Here is a 27,411-nt window from a genome sequence, read left to right as displayed (position 1 = left end):
CGGAGGGGCGTCCTAAGGCCGGGGCGGTGACGCAAGAGCGACTCCTGGAGGCGGGGCGAGGCCTTGGAGATGCGTCCTGAGGCGTTGTAGCTAAGACTGACCCGGGGCAGTGACGCGGGGGCGGGATCTGGAAGCAAGGGCGGGTCCTAGGGACCTGGGCGCGCTGCCGAGGCCCGGAAGCGGACGGTGGAGGCTGCTCGCCATGAACGAAGCGGACCGGCTGCTTCTGCAGCGGCACCGGCGGCTGCTGGTGGAGGAGCTGCGGGTGGACCAGCTCTGGGACGCCTTGCTGAGCCGCGAGCTGTTCAAGCCCCACATGATCGAGGACATCCAGGTGCGCCCCCGCCCCCGGCCTCCTGTTCCCGCGCTGCACGACCAGGTCCCCACACCCCTCGAAGAGCCATTGTGTGGGAGCCCAGCTTTCCCTGTGGGTGGGTTCTAGTCCCCCAGCGGAGCCAAAGAATCCCAAACACCTCTTTCTTAGTCGGGTGTTCGCTAAAGCGATTCCACGCCATGCTCAGAGTACACTGTTAGTGCAGGAGTGTCTTGTGTAAATGAAAAATGTGAGACACATTTTGAAAACTGAGTAAGAAGCAGTTCTTGAATTGGAGAGCATCAAACTGAAAGAGGTTTAGTGTTGCAGTGGCAAAGCGTCAGAGGCAAGTATTTATTGGGAAAACGTGGAAGCAAAATAGAGGAATTATTTGATTGGTTTGCAGTTACAAAATTGCCTTTTTAAAAAAAGGTCTTCATTGTTTATGCTTGCTTATGATTGACTAGAGTTAAGTTTTGCTTCTCTCTAACATAAGCATTTATCAGATATGACCCAGGTTAAATTTTGCTTATCTTTGCAGTTTAAACAATATTTAGGTCACTTAGGATGCCTGATTAGTATTGTCTGCTCAGGAATTCTTCAGGGTTAGTCTCCATTTTAATTTACTTTTTAACACTTGCAAGGAAGGAGGTGTGTGTGTTTTTGCTTTTCTAGCGTAGAGGTTTCGGCCACCCGCTTTGGCATCAGACTGCCTGGCAGCCTGTTCTTGGGCCAGTCACTTACTCTCTTTGAGCCACAGTTTCCTGGGCTGTGAAATGGGAATACAATAATACTGTAATGAGGACTAAATGAGTTAATGGATGTGAAACAGTGTAGAGCCAGGCACAGACCCTCAGGCTGTCTGCCCTGCCCTCTTAGGCCAGCCCTTTCTGTGTTCAATTTATGTTTTGTTTAGAGGTTTTGGAAATAGGGGACCTGATGCAGGCAATGGAGAATAATAAAGTCAAACATCTAAGGTTTTCTTTAAAATCACTTTCCCATCTTTGTCTCACGTGACCCTCACCACAGGCCTGTGAGGACAAAGGAGTTATTTCCCACCATGAGGTACAGTGGGTGTGAGTGGCTGGCTGGATATCCCCAGCCGGTGCCCTGGTCCCAGTGAAAGAGCCTTTAAATAATTGAGTATCGGCCGGGCACAGTGGCTCACGCCTGTAATCCCAGCACTTTGGGAGGCCGAGGCAGGTGGATCATGAGGTCAAGAGATCCAGACCATCCTGGTCAACATGGTGAAACCCCGTCTCTACTAAAAATACAAAAAAAAATTAGTTGGGCATGGTGGTGCGTGCCTGTAATCCCAGCTACTCAGGAGGCTGAGGGAGGAGAATTGCCTGAATCCAGGAGGCGGAGGTTGTAGTGAGCCGAGATCGCGCAATTGCACTCCAGCCTGGGTAACAAGAGCGAAACTCTGTCTCAAAAAAATATAAATATAATAATTGAGTATCATATGAGTAATTATTCATTAATAATAAAAGAAGTCTTGTGACTTCTGTGTGACCCCTACTGGGGAACAGAAGTGGTTTGAGGCCACAGTCGTTGTTTTCAGGGATGTTCACAGGGATCAATGCCCATGGAGGCTTGATGGATGGGCATCATAGTGGATAGCCTTTGCACTGCCCTCCGTCTCCAGCTGAGGCTGGATATGGCCATATCCGCACATGGCCCAGGATTGCCAGATCTTTTGCTTCTTCGGAGGCAGGGTCTCATTCTTGCCCAGCCTGGAGTACAGTGGTGAGATCATGGCTCACTGCCACCTTGACCTCCTGGGCTTAAGTGGTCTTCCTGCCTCAGCCTTTAGAGTAGCTGGGACTTTAGGCACATGCCACCATGCCCGGATAACTTAAATTAAATTTTATTTTTTTGTACAGATGGGAGTCTTACTGTGTTGCCCAGATGGGTCTCAAACTCCTGGCCTCAAGTGATTCTTCTGCCTCAGTGTTGGGATTACAGGCATGAGCCACTGCACCCAACCCAGCTTTCCCATTTTAAGAAAGAAGTTGGAAATCTTGATTCCTCTGTCAAATTCCCTGGCTTAAATCCTGGCTTAAAATGTTAGCAACAAATTCAGAAATTTTTAAAGAACTTTGTGGGAACCACGGGTTGCGATTTTGCCACCCTGGTATGGCTGAAAAACCCACAGGTTTTGGAGCCAGTTGGATCTGGACTCTCATCCTAGCTTTGTTACATATTGGCAGGTTGTAAAAAGCCACACTCGATGAACCAAACAAACAAAAACCCTTTCTGTGACTCAATTTCCCTGAAATTTTTTGCCCTAAAATGTTGGGAAATTGAAATTTAACTTTGTAAGGTTATTGAGGGAGAAAAAGGTGAAACAATGCATTTAACACAGTGCTGACCTCCTGGAGTGCTCAGCAAATGTGGAGAGAAATCCAACCACCACCATCTGTTTGCACATAGTCAACTGTTCTGCTAGTGAGACTCAACTACAGGTCTGTGTTGTTCACAGCAGTAGCCATTGGCCACATGTGGTTAATTAAAGGTAAATTTGAAGTAATTAAGTAAAGTTAAAAATTCAGTTCCTCAGTTGTACTACCCAAGGGCTCAATGGTCACGTGATACACGGTTACCGTATGGGACAGTGTCCACTAAGAATATTTCCATCATCACAGAAAGTTCTCGTGGACAGTGCTGCTATAGGGTGTTTGAGGACACGGTGCCATCTTATCTCTGTGGATCCTGAGAACTTAACCAGTGCTAGGTCTCTGAGGACAGGTGGCAGATAAACAGAATCTTCCATCTGTCTTAGTCACTGACCCCACCATCCTGACGCCTGTCAACTTTTTTTTTTTTTTAATTTTTTTGAGACAGGGTCTTGCTCTTTCGCCCAGGCTGAAGTGCAGTGGTGTTATCACAGCTCACTGCAGCCTTGACCTCCTGGGCTTGAGCCATCCTCCTGTCTCAGCCTCCTGAGTAGCTGGGACCACAGGCATGTGGCACCATACCTGGCTATTATCTTTGTTTTTTGTAGACACAGGGCCCCGCTGCATTGCTCAGTCTGGTCTCAAACTCCTGGGCTCAAGTGATCCTCCTACTTAAGCCTCCCAAAGTGCTGGAGTTGCAAGCATGAGCCACTGAACCTGGCCTGTCTGTCAACCTTGATCCTTGCTCTGCCTTCATAGTCGCCTAGTCAGTGCCCACATCCTGTGGCCCCTCCCTCTGTGTCTTGTCTTTGTTCTTTCACTTCTCTCTATTCCAGCTGCACTGTCTTTGCTGCCTCCTGTGTCTCACTCTTTTCCATTTTTCACCCTGACCTCAGGAAGATTTTTTGAAAAGGTATATCTGTCTCTGTCACTCCATTCTTAAAACTCTTACATGGCTGGGCATGGTAGCTCACACCTGTAATCCCAGCACTTTGAGAGGCCGAGGTTGGCGAATCACATGAGGTCAGGATTTTGAGACAAGCCTGGCCAACATAGTGAAACCCCATCTCTATCAAAAAATACAAAAATTAGCTGGGCATGGTGGCGCATGCCTGTAGTCCCAGCTACTGTGGGACTACAGGCTGATGTGGGAGAATCACTTGTACCTGAAAGATGGAGGTTGCAGTGAGCTGAGATGGTGCCACTACATTCCAGCCTGGGTGACAGATCAAAACTCTTTCTCAAAAAAAAAAAAAAAAAAAAGATGGCTGGGCACGGTGGCTCATGCCTGTAATCCCAGCACTTCGGGAGGCCAAGGTGGATGGATCACTTGACGTTAGGAGTTCGAGACCAACCTGGGCTACATGGTGAAAACTCAAAATATTTAAAAAATATCTCTACTAAAAATATTTTAAAAATTAGCCAGGAATGGTGCTGCATGCCTGTAATCCCAACTACTTGGGAGGCTGAGGCGGGAGAACCGCTTAAACCTGGGAGATAGAGATTGCAGTTAGCCAAGATTATGCCACTACACTCCTGCCTGGGTGACACAGTGAGACTCCGTCTCAAAAAAACAAACAAAAACAAAAAAACAATGAAAAAACTCTTTGGTGGCATCTGACAGGTCTCAGGATGAATTTCTTGGCCTGGCCACACAAAGGCCTTGTCCCTTGCCACTGTCTGCCTCCCCCATCATAAAACTCTGAATTCACTATTCAGTTCCTGATGTTACTGTACCCCCCCAGCCCCAGGTGCCTTCCCTCTGGGCACTTGTCTCTTGCTGTGTCATTGCTGATTTGTCTGATTGCATTCCCCATTAGAAATTTGCTCCCTAAGGACTGTGACTGTCCATGGCAGCATTATCAGCACTTTGCATAGTGCTGGGCATATTTTGCCCCGCAAAATGATGAATAGATCAGCAAAGGTTGGTAAGTGGCACACACTCAGCGTACCTGCAGGCTCCATTTCTGCCCACGTGCCTGATTGTTTAGACGTACAGTAGCTGGGAAATGGGACGACAAGGTGAGAGCCATATAAAAGTACATGGGTAATCTGTCTTTCTTTCCAAACAGCGGGCAGGCTGTGGATCTCGGCGAGATCAGGCCAGGCAGCTGATCACAGATCTAGAGTCTCGAGGGAGTCAAGCCCTTCCTTTGTTCATCTCCTGCTTAGAGGAGACAGGCCAGTACACATTGGCTTCGATCCTGCAAACTAATAGGCAAACAGAAAAGTTCTTGATTCCCAAACCAAAGGATCACAGACCAGTGGACTTTGATTCTGGAGGATTGGGTGATGGCGGTAAGTATCAAGAGAGTGATGGATGGGTGGGCACGACAAAGTAGTCGTTGGGGACTGACTCTGAGTACAGCTGGGTGGGCTGAGATTCAGAATTTAATTTCAGTATTATCTTTCTGAATGGGGGGGAGGGTCTTCAGGAGGTTGAATCTTGGCAGCCCCTCCTTTGAAAAGCAGGTGTTGAGGTCTGTTTTGGATGTCCCGGGTTTTTTGTTTTTGTTTTTTCCCTGGCTTTGAGATAGTAGGTCCCAGGTTTTGATCAGTGTTTCCAGGTTCATCTGTTGTTTCGGATTGGCCTTTGGGTCTGGGTAGCTTGGACTACCCCATGTCTGGGGGCAGGAGAAAGGCCTTAGTTGTGTCTGCCCCATACAAATAGACATCTGCAAAGCATTTACCCTTGCCTGCTTCCCTTAGAGCAACCCTGCAAGGCAGGTATCATTAGACCCATCCTTGTTGATGGAGAAACTGACGGAAGCTCAAGGAAATTAATACTTTGCCAAAGGTCACATGACTACATCCAATAAAATGCACAAATCCCAAGAATACAGTTGGGTTATTTTTACCTATGTGTATCCACAGGTAACTAACATTCCAGATCATCAAGATGAAAACATTCCGGGGTCCTGTAAGACTCTCCTCTCTCTTTCCATCTATTCCCACTTCCCCTTTCCCAAGGTAATCACCATTCTGATCTCTATTGCCAGAGATCCCTTTTGCTTGTCCTTGAAATTCAATATAATTTTTTTTTTTTTTTGAGATGGAGTCTTGCTCAGCTACCCAGGTTGTAGTGCAATGGTGCATTCTTGGCTCACAGCAACCTCTGCCTCTCAGGTTCAGGAGATTCTCCAGCCTCAGCCTACCAAGTACCTGGGATTACACGTGCGTGCCACCATATCCAGCTAATTTTTTTGTATTTTTAGTAGGGACGGGGTTTCACCATGTTGGCCAGGCCGGTCTCAAATGCCTGACCTCAGGTGATCCACCCGCCTCAGCCTCCCAAAGTGCTGGGATTACAGGCGTGAGCCACTGTGCCCAGCCCAATATAAATCTTATCTAGTCTTATATACTCTTGAGCCTGGCTTCTTTCACTCATCATTATATTATCTGTGAAATTCATTCATATTGTTGTGCATATCAGTAGTTCATTCTTTTTAATTTCTAGATGGCAGCAGTTCCTATTCTGAATGATCCACAGTTTATTTAACCATTTTCCTATTGATGGACACGTGGGTTGTTATCATTTGGGCCTTTGTTCCGATGGCAGCGTGTGGAGCTCTAGCACTTGCTGTTTCATGGGTGCCTGGTGGACATTGCGTGGTATCAAAGTGAATATTCATAATAGTAATGGTGAACATTATTGAGTACTTGCTGAATAACTGATTTTGGGACAATCCCCTAATGCAGAGAAACAGACAAACATGATGAGGCTGTGAAGCTGCATTGACTTGAAGTGTAAGGAAGAAGACTGGTTCTGGAATTGGTCACGTGCATTACTGTCCTGTGAAGGAGGCAGGCAGAATACAAAGTTCGTTTGATGTTATTTGGTTCTGGGAAATGTCAGCGTGAGTCATTTAGGACCAACAGTCAGAACTAGAAACTTCCTCTTCTTTTGGAGGGTGTTTTATTGCCTGTTTGTTGTGAATATTGCTCGTAGGACCTTAATTCTGAAGGGTAAATAATAATAATAGTAAGATCACTTTATTTTTTTTTTTACTTTATTATTATTTTTTGAGATAGGGTCTTGCTCTGTCGCCCAGGCTGGAGTGCAGTGGTGTGATCTCAGCTCCCTCCAACCTCTGCCTCCCAAGTTCAAGCAGTTTTCCCACCTCAGCCTCCTGAGAGGCTGGGACTTCAGGCACGTGCCCACCATGCCTGCTAGCGTTTGTATTTTTTTGGCATGTTCTCTCTTCCCTCTGTCTTTTTTTTTTTGAGACAAGAGTCTCACTGTGTCATTCAGGCTGGAGTGCAGTGCATTACTGTCCTGTAAAGGAGGCAACCTCCTTTACAACCTCTGCCTCCTGGGTTCAAGCGATTCCCCTGCTTCAGCCTCCCTAATAGCTGGGACTGCAGGCACATGCTATCACACCTGGCTAATTTTTTGTATTTTTAGTAGAGATGGGGTTTCACCATATCAGCTAGGATGGTCTTGATCTCCTGACCTCGTGATCCACCCAAAGTGCTGGGATTACAGGTGTGAGCCACCGCCTGGCCTGTTGCCTACTTCTTCACTGTACTCATGGTGACAAAGAAAAGGGAAGATGGAGCCTCCTTGTTGAATATACCTGGCCCCCAGTAACCCTTTTCTGTTGGCACAGCTGCGAGCATTCACTCGTATGAGCTTGCAGCTTGCTTATCTATGTCTGTAGCTCCATTTTTCAGGCTGCTCTTTGTTAGAAAAGAAATTATTTGGGGGCTGCTTTTTGTTAAGAGGGAAATTCTGCCGAGGACTGTTTCACCCTCACTATCTGCCTGAGTATTCTATCTCCTGTATCATCAGTAGCTCATTCCTTTTTTGTTTAGGTAGACACTAGACACTAGCTTCTTCCTTTTTAGGCTGTACAAAGTTCTCTGTCATGGCTGTATCACAATTTGTATATCTATCAAGTTGTTGTTGGCTTGGTTGTTTCCAGGTTGGGCTTTATGAGTAAGGTCTCAGGGAACATTTTGGCCCAGTCTTGTGTGCCCATGTGCCCTTGTTGCTCTTGGATATATACTTGAGGGTGGACTTGCTAGTCAGTGGGTAGGTGTGTGTTTAACTTGGTTAGAAACCTTTAAACAGGGCCGGACGTGGTGGCTCATTCCTGTAATCCCAGCACTTTGGGAGGCCAAGGCGGGTGGATCATGAGGTCAGGAGTTCAGGACCAGCCTGACCAATATGATGTAAACCCCATCTCTACTAAAAATACAAAAATTAGCCAGGTGTGGTGGTGCGTGCCTTTCGTTCCAGCTACTCAGGAGGCTGAGGCAGGAGAATCGCTTGAACCCAGGAGGTGTACGTTGCATTGAGCTGAGATTGCGCTACTGCATTCCAGCTTGGGTGACAGAGTGAGACTCTGTCTCCAAAAAGAAAACTCTAAACAGATCTCCAAGGCAGCTCTGCCATTTGGCTCTCCCCCAAGCATAGCCTGAGTGTCTAAGTTCTTGCTGCTCTGTTCTTGAGAGGCTGTCCTCTAGAGCTCCATGCCCCTCCCTCTGCTGCACCCCAGCATTCATGTTTCCCTCTTTCTCTGTCTCTCCAGGTGCCCCTGAGAATTTGAGGGGAAATGCGGATTTGGTGAGTCTCCATGAGTTTTGGGCCCCGGAGCTTGGGCTCTGGGCCGTTCCCTTTCCATCCCTCAAGTCCTTCCCTGTAGCTGTGTCAGGAGCGCAGGGAACCCAGTCCTAGGCCAGCGTCCCTGACTCCGGCCTAGCACCTGCAGGGGCAGATTGTTCAACCCTGTTCTTCCTCATCTGCAAAGCTTGGGGCAGAAGTGATGCAGACCTGATGAGGGGCAGGCATTGGGATTCATACCAAGTCACCACTCTCTCATTCACAAGTATTTATTGTGTCGCTCCTGTGCTCTGTGGTGGGGCCATCTGGGAAGAAGCTGTCTGTCTGTTAGGGGAGAGAGAAGTTAGGCAAATGAGGATATAAATAGAAGTAGTGATTAGGTACCGTCTACAAAAGAACAGACTGCCTCGAGAAAGAATTACAAGGGGACCAAGCCTGGGGAGGGAGCAGCCTTGGGTGCCCCCTGGTGGCCTGGGCACAGTTCTGCTGACAGAGTTCTCAAGTGCGCCCTGGCCTGGGTGACTGTGAAGGTCCTTTGGGATGAATGCTTGTAGGCTGTTGGATTTCCAGATTAGCAGCTCCCTTCCCTGAATACTGAGATGGGGACTCACCTTCTAGTGCCTGCCTGTCTGTCCTGTAGTTGGTTCTCTTCTGCCCTGGAATGCAGGTAGAGACCCTGCTACTTCTTGTGCGGGAGGGCAGACCCCATTTTCTTCCCGTTTCTCCAGACTGTCCCCTAGGGAGTGCGGGGAGAGCCTGGGTTTATGTGAGTCCCTGTGCTGGCAGGCTTATGTCATGAGCACGGAGCCCTGTGGCCACTGCCTCATTATCAACAATGTGAACTTCAGCTTCGAGTCCAGGCTCAGCATCCGCACCGGCTCCGACATCGACTGTGGGAAGTTGCAGCTCCGCTTCTCCTTGCTGCATTTCATGGTGGAGGTGAAGCGTGATCTGACTGCCAAGGTACACTCACTATCAGTGGAGGGAGACGGGGTGGGGGGCCGTGGGTGGGGAAGTGTCTTTTGAGGAACCCCAAAAGCCAGCTGACTCCCCAGGCGAGCCCTTACATCTGGAGGACTGTGGGAGGCAGGATGGCCCAGTGGCTACAGGTTCAACTTCAGACACAGAAGTCCAAGTTTGAGGACTGGCTGTCTTGGCCACCTGCTGTGTGACCTTCTGTGCCTCACTTTCCTTGTTTGGAAAGCAAGAACAGTACCTACCTCCTTGGGTTGTTTTAGGGGTTAAATGAACAGTGCCCAAGCACAGTACCATCTCCCCGAAAACAGTGGCTGTTACGACTGCTGGGACTGTCAGCACTTCAGTATCGGCCCTGGGAAGCCAAGAAAGTGGGGCTGGGCCCTTTGTTTTTTGTTTGTTTTTGAGACAGAGCCCTACTCTGTCGCCCAGGCTGCAGTGCAGTGCCGAGATCTTGGCTCACTGCAAACTCCACCTCTCAGGCTCAAGCAATTCTCCCGCCTCAGCCTCCTGAGAGTAGCTAGGATTACAGGTATGTGCCACCACACCCAGCTATTTTTTTTTTTTTTTAGAAGAGATGGGATTTTACCATGTTGGCTAGGTTGGTCTTGAACTCCTGACCTCAAATGATCTCCCTACCTCGGCCTCCCAAAGTGCTGGGATTATAGCCCTGAGCCACCGTTCCTGGCCTGGCTGGGCCTTTTTATTGTCAGGAAGGGCCCAGGCTGCAGCCAGACCTGTTGGTGCTTCTGGCTCACCTGCAGCCCTCTCTTGTAGGAAATGAGGCTGACTTTGCTGGAGCTGGCGCGGCGGGACCACGGTGCTCTGGACTGCTGTGTGGTGGTCATCCTTTCTCACGGCTGTCAGGTAGGAAGCCTCCCTCTGCTCCTTGGGCAGGCATTGGGTAAAAGCTGTGCCAAGCAGCCATGCAGGGGCCCTCTCCCTTCCTGTATCCAAAACACCCTTGGCTTTGTGGAAAAGGGCTGTGGGGCCCTGCCCACCTCCTGCTGTTTTCTTGGGAGACATGTGGTCCTCTGAAGAGTTGGCTGCACCTTCCTGGGCAGGGCATTGTTCCTGGGAGAAGCCCTCTGGGAGAGGGAGGGCAGAGACCAGGTCTGCTTACAAAGCTCCTGCCCCTGGAGCTTGTTCATATGCAGGCACAGCACACATGATGTCTCAGCTTCTGTCCCTGTCCTTCAAGGCATTGCTCCAGGCCCCTTGCTGCTGGTGGGACTCAGGACACTCACTCATGTGTTTGTCATGTGGCTAAGCCCTTACCCCTTCCCGGGCCTTGATTTCCTCATCTATTAAGTTGAGGAGTTGGACAGATCACAGTTACAAGCTTGGGCCTGGAGTCCCCCTGTGGTCTGTGCAGTGTTTTGAAAACTGGCAAATTTCACATAAAAATTATGATTCCTAGTTTCTCTTGACAAACCGCAAAGGTCTGGCCTGACCTGTCTGGAATCCTTAGCCAGTAAAACTCCAGCCTGTGGCTGGGCAGGGCTTTCCCTTTGGTCCTTTCTCTCATAATGTGGTCCCTAGAGCGCGTGAGGAATGTGGACTCCTAGGCCCTACCCTGGACCTCTTCATTCCCAGTCTGCCCAATATGACTTCCATGAACTTGAGGTGATTTCCGTGCACTTGAGGTTTGAGCTGAATTGATTTAAAGCAGCCCCTGTTAGCGTTGAGCTGCCTCAGTCAGAGGGGCCTGGAGGACCAGACTGCTGATGAGGAGGTCTGGGTGGGGCCAGGGAATCTCATTTCTTATAAGTTCCCAAGTGATATTGATGCTGCTGCTCCAGGGGCCAAACTTTGAGAGCCAGTGGTCTAGAGGCCGCAGGCAGCACTCTCCAGGCATACTGTCTGGCCCCTAGAGGGATATGAGTTTGAGATGAGACCCCTGGAACAGATGCTGACCAGTCTTTCCAGAACCAACTTCTCTGTCTCAGTTAGCCTAGTGCCCCTGGCTTTGACCTTCCGAATGCTCGGCCCCCATGAAACCTCTGAATAGGCTGTGGGATTCCTACTCCAGCTTCTTGGTGTTGTAACCAAGGCTCTTGATCTTCTAGGCCAGCCACCTGCAGTTTCCAGGGGCTGTCTACGGCACAGATGGATACCCTGTGTCAGTTGAGAAGATTGTGAACATCTTCAATGGGACCAGCTGCCCCAGCCTGGGAGGGAAGCCCAAGCTCTTTTTCATCCAGGCCTGTGGTGGGGGTAAGCAGCTCCTCAGCCTCCCTGTGGGTGGGTCTGGCGGGGAGGGGGCCACCACCTGTTTCTTTCTCCAGCCTGCCCCTCACAGAGCTCACGAGGTCTCTCCAGGCAGTCAGAGGGTACCACACATAGTCTGTTTGTGGCAGCACCTGCCTGGCTGGAGCGGGCCTCCACTCCGTCTGCTCTGTAGAGGTTAGAGTCTTTTGTTCCATGGCACAGTAGCGTCACGGGCTCCTGTAACTTCAGCAGCTTCAATTCCAGAGACTTGGCAAAAGAAACAAAGCCCAAGAGAGAGGAAAGACCTCTTTTTATTTTTCTTGTCACCATTGCCCTGACCTCCATCAACTAGACCCCATTTCCACTATCCCAGAGAAAGGGTGGCCACAGAAGAACTGCAAGAAGAAAATGAAGAATTTAATTATTGGAATTCCCAAAAGCGTAGTTGTGGGGTTTTGGAGAATGTTTAAGGATTACTTGGGCCGCGTGCAGTCTCACGCCTGTGATCCCAATACTTTGGGAGGCTGAGGCAGGAGGACTGCTTCAGCCAGGAGTTTGAGAGCAACCTAGGCAACATAGTGAGACCCTGTCTCTATTTTTTGTTTGTCTGTTTTTTAAGGGATTACTTGGATTATTTTTAGTTTTGCTATATGCTCTGATTTTACACTCAACTCCTACTACAGTGTTATCTGATTTTCTTTTTCTTTTCTTTTTTTTTTTTTTTTTTTTTTGAGACACAGTCTCGCTCTGTTGCCCAGGCTGGAGTGCAGTGGTGTGATCTTGGCTTATCGCAACCTCTGCCTCCCGGGTTCAAGCGCTTCTCCTGCCTTAGCCTCCTGAGTAGCTGGGACTACAGGTGTGTGCTACCATGCCCAGCTAACTTTTTATATTTTTAGTAGAGATGGGATTTCACCGTGTTAGCCTGGCTGGTAATCTCTTGACCTCGTGATTCTCCCGCCTTGGGCTCCCAAAGTGCTGGGATTACAGGTGTGAGCCACTGAGCTCAGCCCCTGATTTTCTTATAAAAGAGGGAAGAGAGAGAAATACGGGGTTCCTGGTTTGTGGGTCATGACAGGAATATCAGGGAGCACTAGAAATTCTGTCCCAGGGAATCCCCTCTGCCCTAGGCTCTCCGGGGACTGGGACATTGAGAAGGTATATCAGTTCCTTGCCTCTAGCCTGATCTGCCAGATAAGTGGGCACTGTTATCCCATAGTGCTGTCCAGCTTGCCCAGCTGTGATGTGGGCACCTGTGGTATGTTTCTCCTGTGTACATCCAGCTGCCCCATACCTATTCCATGTTGGCAGAGTAGGGTGGAGGCTGCCTGGAAGGACGGCCTCTGGCCACATCATTCATCCAGTAAGTGTTTATCGAGCGCCAGCTGTATATACCAGGCCATGTGTTAGATGCTGCGGATAGGGGAAAATCAGTTTCAGTTTCCTGGAATTTATAATTTGACATGAACGATATTAAGACACTGTCATGACCCATGTCCATGACCTGACCGCACGTGATTGAGAACACTTGATTAAACCCTGGATCGGCTACTGACCACACAACCCTGGGTAAGTTAATCTCTAGACATCTCAGCAAATGGGGAGAGTAACAGAACCCACTCCCAAGCTCAGGTGATTCTCCCACCTCAGCCTCCTGAGTATCTGGGCTACAGGTGCACACCACCATGCTCGGCTAATTTTTCTATTTTTTTGTAGAGACAGGGATTGGCCATTTTGCCCAGGCTGGTCTTGAACTCCTGAGCGCAAGTGATTTGCCCACCTTGGCCTCCCAAAGTGCTGGGATTACAGGCATGAGCCATTGTGCTTGGCTGACTTTGATATTATTTAATGCTCTCGTTGGTATGTGTACAGTGACTGGTTCATTTTAATGACTGAAGACCCAGACTACCCCCAACTCCCATTTTGGAGTGTCACATAAGAAGCCCCCACCCTGCTGTTGCCAACACAGTTCCCTCAGAATAGCAGTAATAGGAAGCAGGGAAGGCTGCTACTCTCGAGGTTATAGAAATCCTTCTCTGCCTCGACTCCTGTCTTATCCACAGTATGTGGCCCAGCAGAGCTCTTCCTCTGGAGCCTGTAGTCCCTCTTTCTCTTATGAGTCAAATGAAAGACAAAAAGGGCAAGGGCATTAGGAATGCAGGCTGAGCAGGCATACCTGATTTCTGGACAGTTAGCCAGTCTTGTGCTCGTCCCATACCTCATCCAGTCTCAGCAGCAGGGAGGGCCTTTGTCACATGCATATCTGCGATGTTTCTCTTTTTTTTTTTTTTGAGATGGAGTTTCGCTCTTGTTACCCAGGCTGGAGTGCAATGGCACAATCTTGGCTCACCGCAACCTCCGCCTTCTGGGTTCAAGCAATTCTCTTGCCTCAGCCTCCTGAGTAGCTGGGACTACAGGTGTGCACCACCATGCCCAGCTAATTTTTGTATTTTTAGTAGAGATGCGGTTTCACCTTGTTGACCAGGATGGTCTCCATCTCTTGACCTTGTGATCCACCCACCTCGGCCTCCCAAAGTGCTAGGATTATAGGCGTGAGCCACCGTGCCCGGCCCGATGTTACTCTTAAGGACTTGTAGCAGGGCTTCTAAGGCCTTTGGTGACCTGGCACCTCCCCTAGCCTGGCATGATCTGAGTCCCTAGCACGGCTCAGCCTTCGCAGGATGTCCAGGCTCTTGCTTGCTCTTCTGCTTGCTTCCCTGGCTAACTCTTTTAAAAAGATTCATTTTACTTACTTTATTTTAGAGATGGCGGTCTCACTATATTGCCCAGGCTAGTCTTGAACTGTTGGGCTCAAGTGATACTCCCACCTCTGCTTCCCAAAATACTGGGATTATAGACATGGGCCACCGTTCCTAGCCCCTGGCTGACTTAATCAGCCATCCTTCTGGTTATGATTTATTGTCACTGCCTCCAGAAGGTCTTCCCTAAATACCCCTTTCTTGGCCAAAGTCAGAGTTAGCTGGCCTTTGTGCTCCTGCAGCCCTTGTCCCTCCCCTGCCATAGCACTGTCCCATTGTATTGAGATGGGCTTATTTCCTGGTCAGCTCTGAGGGCAGGGCCTGGCCTGCTGCCCCACAGCCAGTCCCTCAGCCTGGTACAGAGCTCACAGTCTGGTTGCATTGCATGTGGATTCTAATTGTTTGAATTTAAAGGAAAACCATATAAACGCATCTATGGTGGTTCATGCCTGTAATCCCAACAGTTTGGGAGGCTGATGTGGGAGGATATCTTGAGACCAGGATCTCTTGAGACCAGTCTCTGTAAAAAATTTTGAAACAGGCCAGGTGCGGTGGCTTACGCTTGTAATCCCAGCACTTTGGGAGGCTGAGGCGAGTGGATCACGAAGTGAAGAGATCGAGACCATCCTGGTCAACATGGTGAAACCCCGTCTCTACTAAAACAATACAAAAAATTAGCTGGGCATGGTGGTGCGTGCCTGTAATCAATCCCAGCTACTTGGGAGGCTGAGGCAGGAGAATTTCCTGAACCCAGGAGGCGGAGGTTGCGGTGAGCCGAGATCGCGCCATTGCACTCCAGCCTGGGTAACAAGAGCGAAACTCCATCTCAATAAAAAAAAAAAAAAAATTGAAACATTAGCCAGGCATGCTGGTGTGTTCCTGTGGTCCTAGCTACTTGGGAGGTTTAGGCAGGAAGATCACTTGAGCTCTGGAGGTTGAGGCCATCCAGCATGGATGACAGAGCGAGACCCTGTCTCTCAAAGAAATAATTTTTAAAAACCCTACAAAAACAGCTGGGCACAGTGGCTCACGCCTGTAATCCCAGCACTTTGAGAGGCCAAGGCAGGCAGATCCCGAGGTCAGGAGTTCAAGACCAGCCTGACCAACATGGTGAAACCCTGTCTCTACTAAAAATGAAAATAAGAAAATTAGCCGGGTGTGGTGGTGCATGCCTGTAATCCCAGCTACTCAGGAGGCTGAGGCAGGAGAATTGCTTGAACCTGGGAGGCGGAGGTTGCAGTGAGCTGAACCTGGGAGGCGGAGGTTGCATTCCAGCCTGAGTGACAGAGTGAGATTCTGTCTCAAAAAAAAAACAACCATTACATTTGTGAAATAAAGTAACCATGATATTTAAAAAGAAACCGATATAAAAAAAATTCTATGAGCCAAATTTGGCATAATGTAGATTTCCACCATTAAAACAAAACTCTCAGAAAACAGCAAGATTTCAAAACCGACTTGTAGTGATTAAGATACCCCTTGGGAGTCGGGTCCCTGCTTTGCCTCTGCAGGCTGCGTGACCTGGTGCTTAATGCTGTTACCACATGGTGCCACCACGTCAGCTGAGAGCAGAAATAGAAATGTCCCCAATCTCTGCCAGTGCCTGGCGGGGTGTCTGTTTACATGTGTCAGAACATTTGCCCTGGGTTTTGAGGACCCTTGCATTGTTATTTTGTAACTCACTTTTATTTTAAATTATTGTAATAATTTAAAAATAATTTTTAAATATGAATTTAAAAACCCTCCAACATGTCATCCACCCCTTCATTAAGAGGGGACAGCACCAGGGCTGAAAAACGTGCCTTAAAGTCATTAACTTTGGTGTGCAGTGTCAGTGTGATAGACAGCCAAGAGGCCACCTCTCTGAGGCTGAGCTGTCAATTTTGGAATTTGAGAGATCAGGCTGAGAAGGTGAAAACAATGACCATATGTTGCATTGATTGTGGATTATTTGTGTGGAGGGAACATCTCCTCTTCCTACTGAACATTTATTCTTATGGGGAATGAGTCCCACCTTCTGGGGAGTTTTGCGTTAATGAGGCTCTCTAAGAACTCCCCAGGCAAGGCCTTCACATCAGGTTTGTGGAACTAGATGACATGGGAATGGAGCTGCAGTAGTGCCCTGACCTGACCCACTCTTTCCCTTTCCCCTACACCCCCTGCTCTGATCCTGTTGCCTCTTCTCAGCCTCTCTGCTTACCCTGTCTCCTCTCACTAGGTGTCCTCTCTGCCCCTGCAGGCTGCCAGGCAGACCCAGCACAGTCACACTCAGGGCTCAGGCCTCCTGCCTGTGTGGCTTCATGTCATTCCCAGACACCTGGGGCAGATTCCAAATCTCTACCAAGAAAACAACGAGAAGTGATGAACCGAAAAATCTAGAGAAAAGCATGGCTGTCACAGATCAAAGGGACCCCCCCCTTTGCAGGCTGGGGGCCCCCATGAGAAGCAGGGTAGTTGAGAGGCACAAAAATACGGGGTAGAAATCTGTGCCCCTGCACATTAGCTGGGAGAATGCCAATTACCAATCATTTCTAAGCATTAGCTGTGTGGGTTAAGAGGTCAGCAGATTTTGGTGGTATTATTATGGGGTTGCCAGAACCACCTCTGTCCCTGCCGGATGGGCCCCCAGCTCCTCTGGGTGAAACCTGACTTCCCTCAGTCACGATCCAGCCATGCAAACATGCCTGTGGTGCAGCCAGCAGGTGCTGTCTCTCTCACCAGGACACCACCAGCCAGTACATGCTGTCTCTTCTCCCTGATGGCATAAGGGTCTGGGTCACAGTCACATTCTCCAGGAGTGTTTTCCCAGGGGACCCTCTGGACCACTCCTACTCCAACTTTGGCCTATTTTTTTAAAAAATTCTTTTAGGCTGGGTACAGTGGCTCATGCCTGTAATCCCAGCACTTTGGGAGGCCAAGGCAGGCTGATTGCCTGAGCTGAGTTTGCCACCAGCCTGGGCAACATGGTGAAACCCTGTCTCTACTAAAAAAATACAAAAAACAAGCCAGACGTGGCAGGGTGCACCGTAGTCCCAGCTACTCAGGAGGCTGAGGCAAAAGAATTGCTTGATCCTGGGAGGTGGAGGTTGCAGTGAGCCGAGATCATGCCGCTGCACTCCAGCCTGGGTGACAGAGTAAGACTCCATCAGAAAAAAAAAAAAAAAAAAATTCTTTCTGGTTAAATATATATATATGGTTAAATATATATATGGAGATATATGTATATATTTTAACCAAAGCTCTTGTTAGCTGCCTTCCCTCCTGAGTAGCCCTCTGTGCTCCCTCTTATCCCACCCACCATGAGCCCTACTGCAGAAGGCCTCATCTCAGGAGACCTCCCTCAGCGTCGCCTCTTTAGTGGCTCTGTGGCTGAGCCATGTGGGGCACAAGTCCTGCCATGACCTCTCTGTTTTCCAAGCTTGGCACTGCTTTTGGGGAGTCTGGATTTTAAAACGGAAAAGAAAAAATATGGCAACGTAAAAAAAAATCCTTCAGAATGTTACAAGCTAATATAGCCGTCTCAGTTTTCTCTCTTCCTTTTGGATTCCAGCCTACGAGCACAGTCTGCTTTTCTCATCTATCGTGATCCCCCAAGCAGTTCCCCATGTCTCCATGGCCTTCATCATTACTAGCTCAGAAGGCTTTATAATGGGCCGTTTTCATGATATGCACTAATTTCCTAAACCATTTTCCTAATGTTAGCCATTTAGGTGATACCTAATTTTTGGCTCATTCAACCACAGGTGTCTTTATACAGAAAGCTTTTGGCTACATTTGGATTGTTTTCTTAGGATATTACTGGATTAGAAGGTGTAAACATCTCTGGATTTTATTACCCACCACTTGGTGTCTATTTGGTATTTTTCTGATGCCGCCCTCGATTCTAGAAAAGGATTTGCTGTAGCTCAAGAAGTACAGATGATAACACTAGAACAAAATAGAGAGGAAACACCAGGAGAGAAGAAAAGAAGAGTAAGTTTAGATTCCAAAAATACATCCTATGATGTGGGGCAGTTGCCTGCAGTTTTCAAATGTACAAGTGAATTAAAAATTTAAGGTATACAATGACTGATTGTAGAGATAAAATAACTTTGCAGATGTAAAGAAATAGGAAAAAATCCCAGCCATTGGTAATAGTAGACTCGAAAATGAGGTAGGTCAGAGTCCCAGTCAGCCTCTGTCTGGGGGGAAACCCTTAACTTGTCTGTATCAGTTACCTAATTACATATGATCGGATAGTGACATCTACTTGCTAGAGGTGACCTGTGCATTTTTTACACTTTCCAGCTGCCATTGGAAATAAGATCACTTACAAGATCTATGGAATCTGGTGTTCTATATCTGGTATTTGTAAGATAGAAGTTAGGAATAGGGACCCCAGATACATTTCTTCCCTTGGTTGTCTTAAAGGGGACACTGATATAGTGGACAGTTTCCTCAATTATATTTCTAAAAAAAGACAACTTTTATATGGCTTTTTAAAAATTGTGGCAAAATACACATAACATACAATTTACTATCTTTTTTTTTTTTTTTTGAGACGGAGTTTCACTCTTGTTACCCAGGCTGGAGTGCAATGGTGTGATCTCGGCTCACTGCAACCTCCGCCTCCTGGGATCAGGCAATTCTCCTGCCTCAGCCTCCTGAGTAGCTGGGATTACAGGCACGCGCCACCGTGCCCAGCTAAGTTTTTGTATTTTTAGTAGAGACGGGGTTTCACCATGTTGACCAGGATGGTCTCCATCTCTTCACTTCATGATCCACCCGCCTCGGCCTCCCAATGTGCTGGGATTACAGGCATGAGCCACCACGCCCGGCCTACTATCTTATTTTTTTTACTTTCTTTTTTTTAGTTTAGTTTTTTTTTTTTTCTCCTCTTCTAGCTGAAGCAACCATTTACTATCTTAACCATTTTTTTTTTTAAATGGAGTCTTGCTCTCGTCACCCAGACTGGGTACAGTGGGATGATCTTGGCTCATTGCAACACCTGCCTCCTGGGTTCAAGTGATTCTCCTGCCTCAGCCTCCCAAATAGCTGGGATTACAGGTGTGTGCCACCATGCCCAGCTAAATCTTAAATTTTTAGTAGAGACAGGGTTTCACCATGTTGGCCAGACTGGTCTCGAATTTCTGACCTCAGGTGATCTGCCCACCTTGGCCTCCCAAAGTGCTAGGATTACAGGCATGAGCCACTGTGCCGAGCCTCATCTTAACCATTTTAAGTAGTATTTAAGTTCAGTGGTATTTTAATTTTTTTTTTTTTTTTTGAGACGGAATCTCACTCTTGCCCAGGCTGGAGTGCAATGACTAGATCTTGGCTCACTGCAGCCTCCGCCTCCTGGGTTCAGGCAGTTCTCCTCAGCCTCCCGAGTAGCTGGGCTTATAGGCACACGCCACTACGCTCAGCTGATTTTGCATTCGTAGAAGAGATGGGGTCTTACCATGTTGGCCAGGCTGGTAAGTTCAGTGGTATTAAGCTTACTCATACTGTTGTGTGGCCATCACCACCATTCATTTCCATGTCTCTTTTCATCTTGCAAAACCGAAACTCTGTTTCCATTAAACAGTGATTCCCCATTCCCTTCTCCCTGCAGCCTCTGGCAACCACTGTTCTACTTTCTGCTTTCATGATTTTGGCTACACTTAGTACCTCATATATGTGGAATCGCACTGCATTTGTGCTTTTGTGACTAGCGTATTTCACCTCATAATTTCCTCAAGGTTTGTCTGTATTGTAGCATATGTCAGAATTTCCTTCCTTTTTAAGGCTGCATAATATTCCATTGTAATGGATATAATACCACATTTTGCTTATCCGTGCACCCACTGATGGACACTTGGTTTGCTTCCATGTTCTGCCTACTGTGAATAATGCTGCTACGAACATGGGCATAGAAATACCTTTTTGAGGACCTGATTTCAATTCTTTGGGGGGGTATATACACAGAATTGGAATTGTGAATTGGATGGTAATTGATTCTATCTGTAATTTTATTTATTTATTTATTTATTTTTGAGATAGAGTCTTGTTCTGTCGCCCAGGCTGGAGTGCAATGGTGTGATCTCGGCTCACTGCAAACTCTGCCTCCTGGGTTCAGGCGGTTCTCCTGCCTCAGCCACCTGAGTAGCTGGGATTACAGGCATGTGCCACTATGCCTCTCTACTTTTTTTGTATTTTTAGTAGAGAAGGGGTTTCGCCATGTTAGTCAGGCTGGTTTTGAACTTCTGACCTCGTGATCCACCTGCCTTGGCCTCCTAAGTGCTGGGCTTACAGGCGTGAGCCTCCGCACCTGGCCTCGATTCTGTAATGTTTTGAGGAGCCACCATACTGTTTTCCACAGTGGCTGTACCATTTTGCTTTCCCACTAATAGTGCATAAGGATTCTAGTTTCTCTACAGCTTCACTAACACTTGCTATTTTCTATATTTTCTCTTTTTTTATACTTCAAACTGATGTCTGAGGATATATATATTTTTGATAGTAGCCATTCTAGTGGGTGGGAGGTGGTATCTCATTGTGGTTTTGATTTACATTTCCCTGATGATTAGTGATGTTGAGCATTCTTTCATGTGCCTATTGGCCATTTGTATATCTTCCTTGGGGAAATGTCTATACAAGTCTGTTGCCCGTTTTTTTTGAAAAAGTCACCCAGGCTGACAGAGTCTCCCTGGAGTGCAGTGGTGTGATCTCAGCTCATTGCAACTTCTGCCTCCCAGGTCAAGCAATTCTCTTGCCTCAGCCTCCTGAGTAGTTGGAATTACAGGTGTGCACCACCATGCCTGGCTAATTTTTTTTTGTATTTTTAGCAGAGACGTGGTTTCGGTTTTGCCATGTTGGCCAGGCTGGTCTTGAACTCCTGACCTCAGGCAATCTGCCCACCTCAGCCTCCCAAAATGCTGGGATTACAGGGGTGAGCCACTATGCCTGGCCCTTCCTTTGCCCATTTTTGAATCAGAATGTTTGATTTTTTTGTTGTTGAGTTTTATGAATCCTCTAATCTCAATATTAATCCTTTATCAGATAAATGATTTGCAAATTTTTCTTCTTATTCTGCAGTTCACCTTTCTACTCTGTTGATACCGTCTTTTTTTATTTTTTAAACTTCTGAAAACAGAAGATACTGTGTGTTTTTTTTTTTTTAAAGACAGAGGCTCACTCTGACACCCAGGCTGAAGTGCAGTAGTGTGATCTTGGCTCATTGTAACCTCCACCTCCCAGGTTCAAGCGATATTCTCTGCCTCCAGCTTCCAGCGATTCCCCTGCCTCAGCCTCCCAAGTAGCTGGGATTATAGGCATGCACCACCACACCCGTCTAATACTCTATTTTTAGTACAGATCAGATTTTACCATATTGGCCAGCTGGTCTTGAACTCCTGACCTCAGGTGATCTGCCCACCTTGGCCTCCCAAAGTGCTGGGATTACAGATGTGAGCCACCGTGCCTGGCTCTTTTTCTTTTTTGAGACTGGGTCTGTTTTGCTCTGTTGCCCAGGCTGGAGTGCAGTGGTACAATCATGGCTCACTGCAGCCTCAACTGCTTGGGCTCAAGTGGTTCTCCCACCTCAACCTCACCAGTTGCTGGGACTACAAGCACATGCCACCACACCGGCGTAATTTTTTAAATTATGTTTATAGATGAGGTTTTGCTGGTCTGGAACTCCTGGGCTCAAGGGATCCTCCTGCCTCAGCCTCCTAAAGTGTTGGGATTACAGGCATGAGCCATGGTGTCCAGCCTTCTTTAATTTCTGTCAGCAATGTTTTGTACTTTTCATCGTACCAGTCTTTCATCTTGGTTAAGTTAATTTCTATTTTATTATTTTTGATGCTATTGTCAATGGACTCATTTTTGTAATTTCTTTTTCTGATGTTTCATTGTTAGTGTACAGAAATGCAGGGGTTTTTTGTGGATGGCTTTGTATCCTGCTATTTTGCTAATTTTATTTGTTCTAATAGTGTTTTGTATAATCTTTAGGGTTTTCTACATATAAAATCATACCATCTGTGAGTAGAGATAATTTTACTTCTTTTTTTCCAATGTGAATGTCTTTTATTTCTTTTTTTGCCTCCTTGCTCTATTTGAATAGAAATGACAAGAGCAGAAATTCTTTCCTTCTTCCTGATCTTACAGGAAAAGGTTTCATTCTTTCACCACTGAGTATAGTGTTTGCTGTGGGTTTTTCATATCTGGCTTTCATTATGTTGAGGTAGTTTCCTTCTATTCCGAGTTTGTTGACTGTTTTTATCATGAAACGTTGTTGAATCTTGTCTCATGCATTTTCTGTATCAATTAAGATGATGTAAGGTTTTTTTCATTCTCTTATGGACCCCAAAAATCTGAGACAGGTCTGAGTCATTTTAGAAAGTTTATTTTGCCAAAGTTAAGGATGCATACCTGGGAGACAGGTCTATGATGCCTTTCTCTGAACCTGATTTTTAGGGTTCCAAATTTAAAGGGGAAAGGGCGGGATATTGAGAAGTACACAGTTTTCATGTAAGAGCAGGGTAGGGGGAAAATAGTCATTTATGCCTTTGTCTGGCTCAGTGAATTTGCATTTTTACGTGAGGTAATGTAGGGCAAGGGAAGATAAGATAACAAAGACAAATGGGGCAGGGGAACAATTGGATATGCATTTCTGCCAGGTGGGCAGAGGGGTGATGGCTCTGTAAGGATAAGCTATCAATTTACATTGCCATGATGAATTTTTTTTTTTTTTTTGAGACAGAGTCTCACTCCATCACCAGGCGCCAGGCTGGAGTGCGGTGGCGTGACCTCGGCTCACTGCAACCTCCACCTCCTGGGGTCAAGCAATTCTCCTGAGTAGCTGGGACTACAGGCGCACGCCACCATGCCCAGCTAATTTTTTTGTATTTTTGTAGAGACGGGGTTTCACCATGTTGTCCAGGATGGTCTCGATCTCTTGACCTTGTGATCCACCCGCCTCGGCCTCCCAAAGTGCTGGAATTACAGGCGTGAGCCACCGTGCCCGGCCTTGCCATGATGAATTTTATCAGACATGCCTTAGGGTAAATATCTTCGAGCTCACCAGGAATTTTCTTGTGGGCAACATATGAGGGAGGTATGTAGCTATTCATCTCGTAGCCATCTCATTTAGGAACCAAAACGGGGAGGCAAGTTTACGCGACGCAGTTCCCAGCTTGACTTTTCCGTTTGGCTTAATGAGTTTGGGGTCCCAAGATTTCTTTTCCTTTCACACTGTGGTTAAGGTAGTATATTACACTGACTTTCATATGTTGAACCATCTGTGTCTGTGTATTTCAATGACGAGGGGTGTTTGTTTCTGCTTCCTGCAGAGCAGAAAGACCATGGGTTTGAGGTGGCCTCCACTTCCCCTCAAGAGGAGTCCCCTGGCAGTAACCCCGAGTCAGATGCCACCCCATTCCAGGAAGATGCGTGGACCTTTGACCAGGTGGACGCTGTATCTAGTTTGCCCACACCCAGTGACATCTTTGTGTCCTACTCTACTTTCCCAGGTGAGCATATCAGAAGGGCTCATCCTCGCAGCCAGGGGTTCTTCCCATCTGCCCTAGAGGCAACTGTGGTGAAAGAAAAGACCTGGGTATGAGTTCTGGTTCTGTCTCTTGCCCCTCTGTGACCCTGAGCAAGTTACTTCTCTGTGAGCCTTGGCTCAGGGTGAGCGGTCAAGGGTGTGCACTGCAAGGAGGCCCGCACCCTTGGATTCCTGTGCTCACTTACCTCTCCTCTGCCTGCCCCGCCTCAGCCTTCGTATCTTTAGCATGGGAATAGGAGTTATGCCTCAGGGGTTGCCATAGGGATTAAAGGTGGCTGGCACGGCACTGAGCACAGTGCCTGGCATGTATGGGTGCAGCAGATGGTAGTTTCCTTCCTTCTTTTTTTTTTTTTTTAAATGGAGTATTGCTCTGTCACCCAGACTGGAGTGCAGTGGCATGATCTTGGCTCACTGCAGCTTCCACCTCCTCGGTTCAATGATTCTCCTGCCTCACCCTCCTGTGTAGCTGGGATTACAGGTGTGCACCACCACACCTGGCTAATTTTTGTATTTTTAGTAGAGACGGGGTTTCACCATGTTGGCCAGGCTAGTCTTGAACTCTCCTGACCTCAAGTGATCTGCCCACCTCAGCCTCCCAAAGTGCTGGGATAACAGGTGTGAGCCACTGTGCCTGGCAGTTTCCATCCTTTCTTATCCCTTGGATGAGTCACTTGGCTTTTCTAAGCCTTGGTTTCCTTGCTGGGAAAATGGGAATCATAGCCAGAGTCAGGAGATGGTCACCAGGGTGAAATAAGATCACGATTAGGACAGCGCCTCATGGACCAGGCTGCTCCTGCTGGAGGTGTGCATGAGTCAAGGTCTGGAGGGCGCCCAAGCCGCGTGCCTGGCCGGGGGTGGCTTTCCAGCAGTGTTGAGCCCTTCTCCCTCCAAAGGTTTTGTCTCATGGAGGGAGCGCAAGAGCGGTTCCTGGTATGTGGAGACCCTGGACGACATCTTTGAGCAGTGGGCTCACTGTGAAGACCTGCAATCCCTGCTGCTCAGGGTGAGTGCTGCCTTCCTCTGCAAAGGAGAGGGGAGGCTGCTGAGGGGCAGCGTGTTTCTGGGGCTGGGGATTGGGGAGTGAGCAGGGCAGGCCCAAACCAAGGGTAAAAGGTAGTAGACTCTGCCTCTCAGCGTTGGCTTGCCACAAGAGTCGGAGCTTTTATGTCTCTTTAGGAGAGGCATTCCTGCCTGTGGTGACATTTGCCCTTCATTCAAAGAGCTGCCTTCCCTGCCTCCTCCAAAGTCCCCAGGTTGACACCTGCTGCTCCACTGATGGAGCTGGTCCTCAGTGCCAGTGAGGGATGGCTCTGTCCAGACCCTGAAGGTGGGTCATGGGCCCCTCCCCACACCCTGTGGCCATCACACAGTCTTCTACTCTTGACCTTCAAGAATTGTGAACCCCTCCTGTATCCCCTTGTCAGGAGGCCCCAGTGAGGAAACAGACAGGGAACGGTGGCCTGAGGGTGGAAGTACTCCAAGGAAACCCCACTCAGAGCAGTTGCCTCTTCCGAGGGTTGCATAGCCTGTGGCTGCCATGGGGAAGCAGCGTGTGTGGGCCCCTCCTGCTCTGCTCAGGCATTCATGTCATGGGGAGGCACTGTGGGGCTGGGGCCACGCCTTGCTCCTATGGGAGGATCTGGCCCTGTGCCTTGCTGAGCAGTAGGAGGAGAAGACAAGTAGGTTCTGGGTGGCCCTTGGCATAGCTCCCAGCCACTGGGTGCCATGGCCTTGGGCAAGGGAGTCTCAGAGACAGCCTGGGGCCCTGCAGTGTAGGGTGGGGACAATCAGTGCTAATAAGCAGTGCTTTCAGCTCTTGGTTCTGATCCCTTCATTTTTTTTCTTGCAGATAATTTCAGTCTGACCTGAACTTTATGAGTTTGGAAATTTTGAATTTTGAGTTTTTAAAAGTTACAGTCAAGGTGCCTATTCTTTAAGTCCCCCTGCTCAAAGAGGCTATCGTTTGAGTTTTTTTGTTTTTTTTTTGAGATGGAGTCTTGCTGTGTCACCCAGGCTGGAGTGCAGTGGCATGATCTCAGCTCACTGCAACCTCCACCTCCCAGGTTCAAGCGATTCTCCTGCCTCAGCCTCCAGTGTACTTGGGCCTACAGGCCCGCACCACCTCATCCAGCTGATTTTTGTATTTTTAGTAGAGACAGGGTTTCGCCATATTGGTCAGGCTGGTCTTGAACTCTTGACCTCGTGATCCACCTGCCTTGGCCTCCCAAAGTGCTGGGATTACAAGAGTGAGCCCTGTGCCCAGCCCTTTTGTTTTGTTTTGAGGTGGAGTCTCACTCTTTCACCAGGGCTGGAGCAGTGGCATGATCTCAGCTCACTGCAACCTCCACCTCCCGAGTTCAAGCAATTCTGCCTCAGCCTCCTGAGTAGCTGGGATTACAGGCTCCCGCCACTATGCCCAGCTTATTTTTGGTATTTTTAGTACATACGGGGTTTCATCATGTTGGCTAGGCTGGTCTCGAACTCCTGACCTCATGATTTGCCCACCTTGGCCTCCCAAAGTGCTGGGATTACAGATGTGAGCCATTGCGCCCAGCCTGAGTTGTTTTTAAGGTGTGGATTGAATGGATATTCCCCCCAGCCCCTCTTGAATTCCTCCTTCAGTCCAGAGAACTGAACTCACAGACCTCTCCATGGTCTTGTCTTACAGGTCGCTAATGCTGTTTCGGAGAAAGGGATTTATAAACAGATGCCTGGTTTCTTTAATTTCCTCCGGAAAAAACTTTTTTTTAAAACATCATAAGGCCAGAGTCCTTCATCCTGCCTTATCTTGCACTCCAAAGCCTTCCTGCCTTAGGCCTGAAAGTGGCTGAGACCTGGACTTTTCCTGCAACTCAAGGGCTTTGCAGCTGGCACAGGGTCTGCTCTTTCTCTGCCAGTGAGATAGGCTCTTAGCAGCTTCCAGATTGTCGACAAGTTCTGAACAGTGGAGGAACAGGGACAGATGAATGCTGCGGATTGTACATGGCCTCCTGAGCAGTGGCTGGTCTGGGGCTAGTGACTGTGTCCTGTGATCGCTGTGTTCTCTTTAGAGCAGGGATTAACCTCTGTGCTACTGACATGTGGGGCCAGGTCATCCTTTGCTGTGAGGTTGTCCTGTGTGCTGTGGGATGTTCAGCACTATCCCTCACCTCAATGCCAGTAACAATATCTCCCTGAGTGGTGCCAAACAAAAATGTCTTCAGGCGTTGCCAAATATGTCCTGGGCTATAAAAGTTTCCTCACCTGGCACCCAGCACCTACTGATCTGTAGGGGTTTTTGGCTACACACAAACCAGTATCTCATAGATCAGTGAACTGGGGCCTACTGGAGTCTGAACAGCTGTAATCTGTGAATTCTAAATGAAGTTTTAAAAATTGTTAATTTTTCCTATATTGCATTAATCTTAAGAAATAAATCTTAGGCAAATATGGACTCTCTTTTGCCTATTTCTTCCCTTGTTTTGCTCCAACTTTCTGTTCTTCCTTATAAAAGAGACTTCTGCTTTTAAAAAAACATTTCCCCATGTTTTTTGGGGAGTCTTGCTGTATTGCCCAGCCCAATCCTGGGCTTAAGTGATCCTCCCAGGTAGCTCTAACTACAGGCATGCATCATTGCACCCAGCCCCATTTCTCCATGTCTTATTTCACTCGATCCCTATCCT

At 47.9% G+C, this 27,411-nt stretch overlaps 1 protein-coding gene across 9 annotated transcripts; it reads left to right on the top strand.

The window, feature by feature from the left end:
- Positions 1 to 39: 39 nt before the first annotated feature.
- On the top strand, positions 40 to 27,178 carry CASP9 (caspase 9). Of its 9 annotated transcripts, XM_078330435.1 has the most exons (12): positions 40 to 334; positions 4,785 to 5,010; positions 5,587 to 5,682; positions 5,765 to 5,886; positions 8,247 to 8,281; positions 9,065 to 9,241; positions 10,031 to 10,120; positions 11,323 to 11,470; positions 19,512 to 19,676; positions 23,532 to 23,711; positions 24,643 to 24,752; positions 26,418 to 27,178. In XM_078330435.1, the coding sequence occupies exons 6-12, from the start codon at positions 9,074 to 9,076 to the stop codon at positions 26,508 to 26,510; spliced, it is 954 nt and encodes a 317-aa protein (XP_078186561.1). In that variant the 5' UTR covers positions 40 to 334; positions 4,785 to 5,010; positions 5,587 to 5,682; positions 5,765 to 5,886; positions 8,247 to 8,281; positions 9,065 to 9,073; the 3' UTR covers positions 26,511 to 27,178. The 9 variants fall into 9 exon arrangements, with proteins under 9 accessions (XP_078186561.1, XP_078186556.1, XP_078186559.1 ...); XM_078330430.1 differs by lacking the exons at positions 5,587 to 5,682; positions 5,765 to 5,886 and adding an exon at positions 24,926 to 25,076; XM_078330433.1 differs by lacking the exon at positions 5,765 to 5,886 and having other exon boundaries at positions 5,587 to 5,632.
- Positions 27,179 to 27,411: the final 233 nt, after the last annotated feature.

Source organism: Callithrix jacchus, chromosome 7 (genome assembly GCF_049354715.1).
Source record: "Callithrix jacchus isolate 240 chromosome 7, calJac240_pri, whole genome shotgun sequence".
In the NCBI taxonomy this organism is placed as follows: domain Eukaryota; kingdom Metazoa; phylum Chordata; class Mammalia; order Primates; family Cebidae; genus Callithrix; species Callithrix jacchus.
The sequence above is the reverse complement of the archived record's forward strand: the minus strand, read 5'-3'. Positions and strand labels throughout refer to the sequence as shown.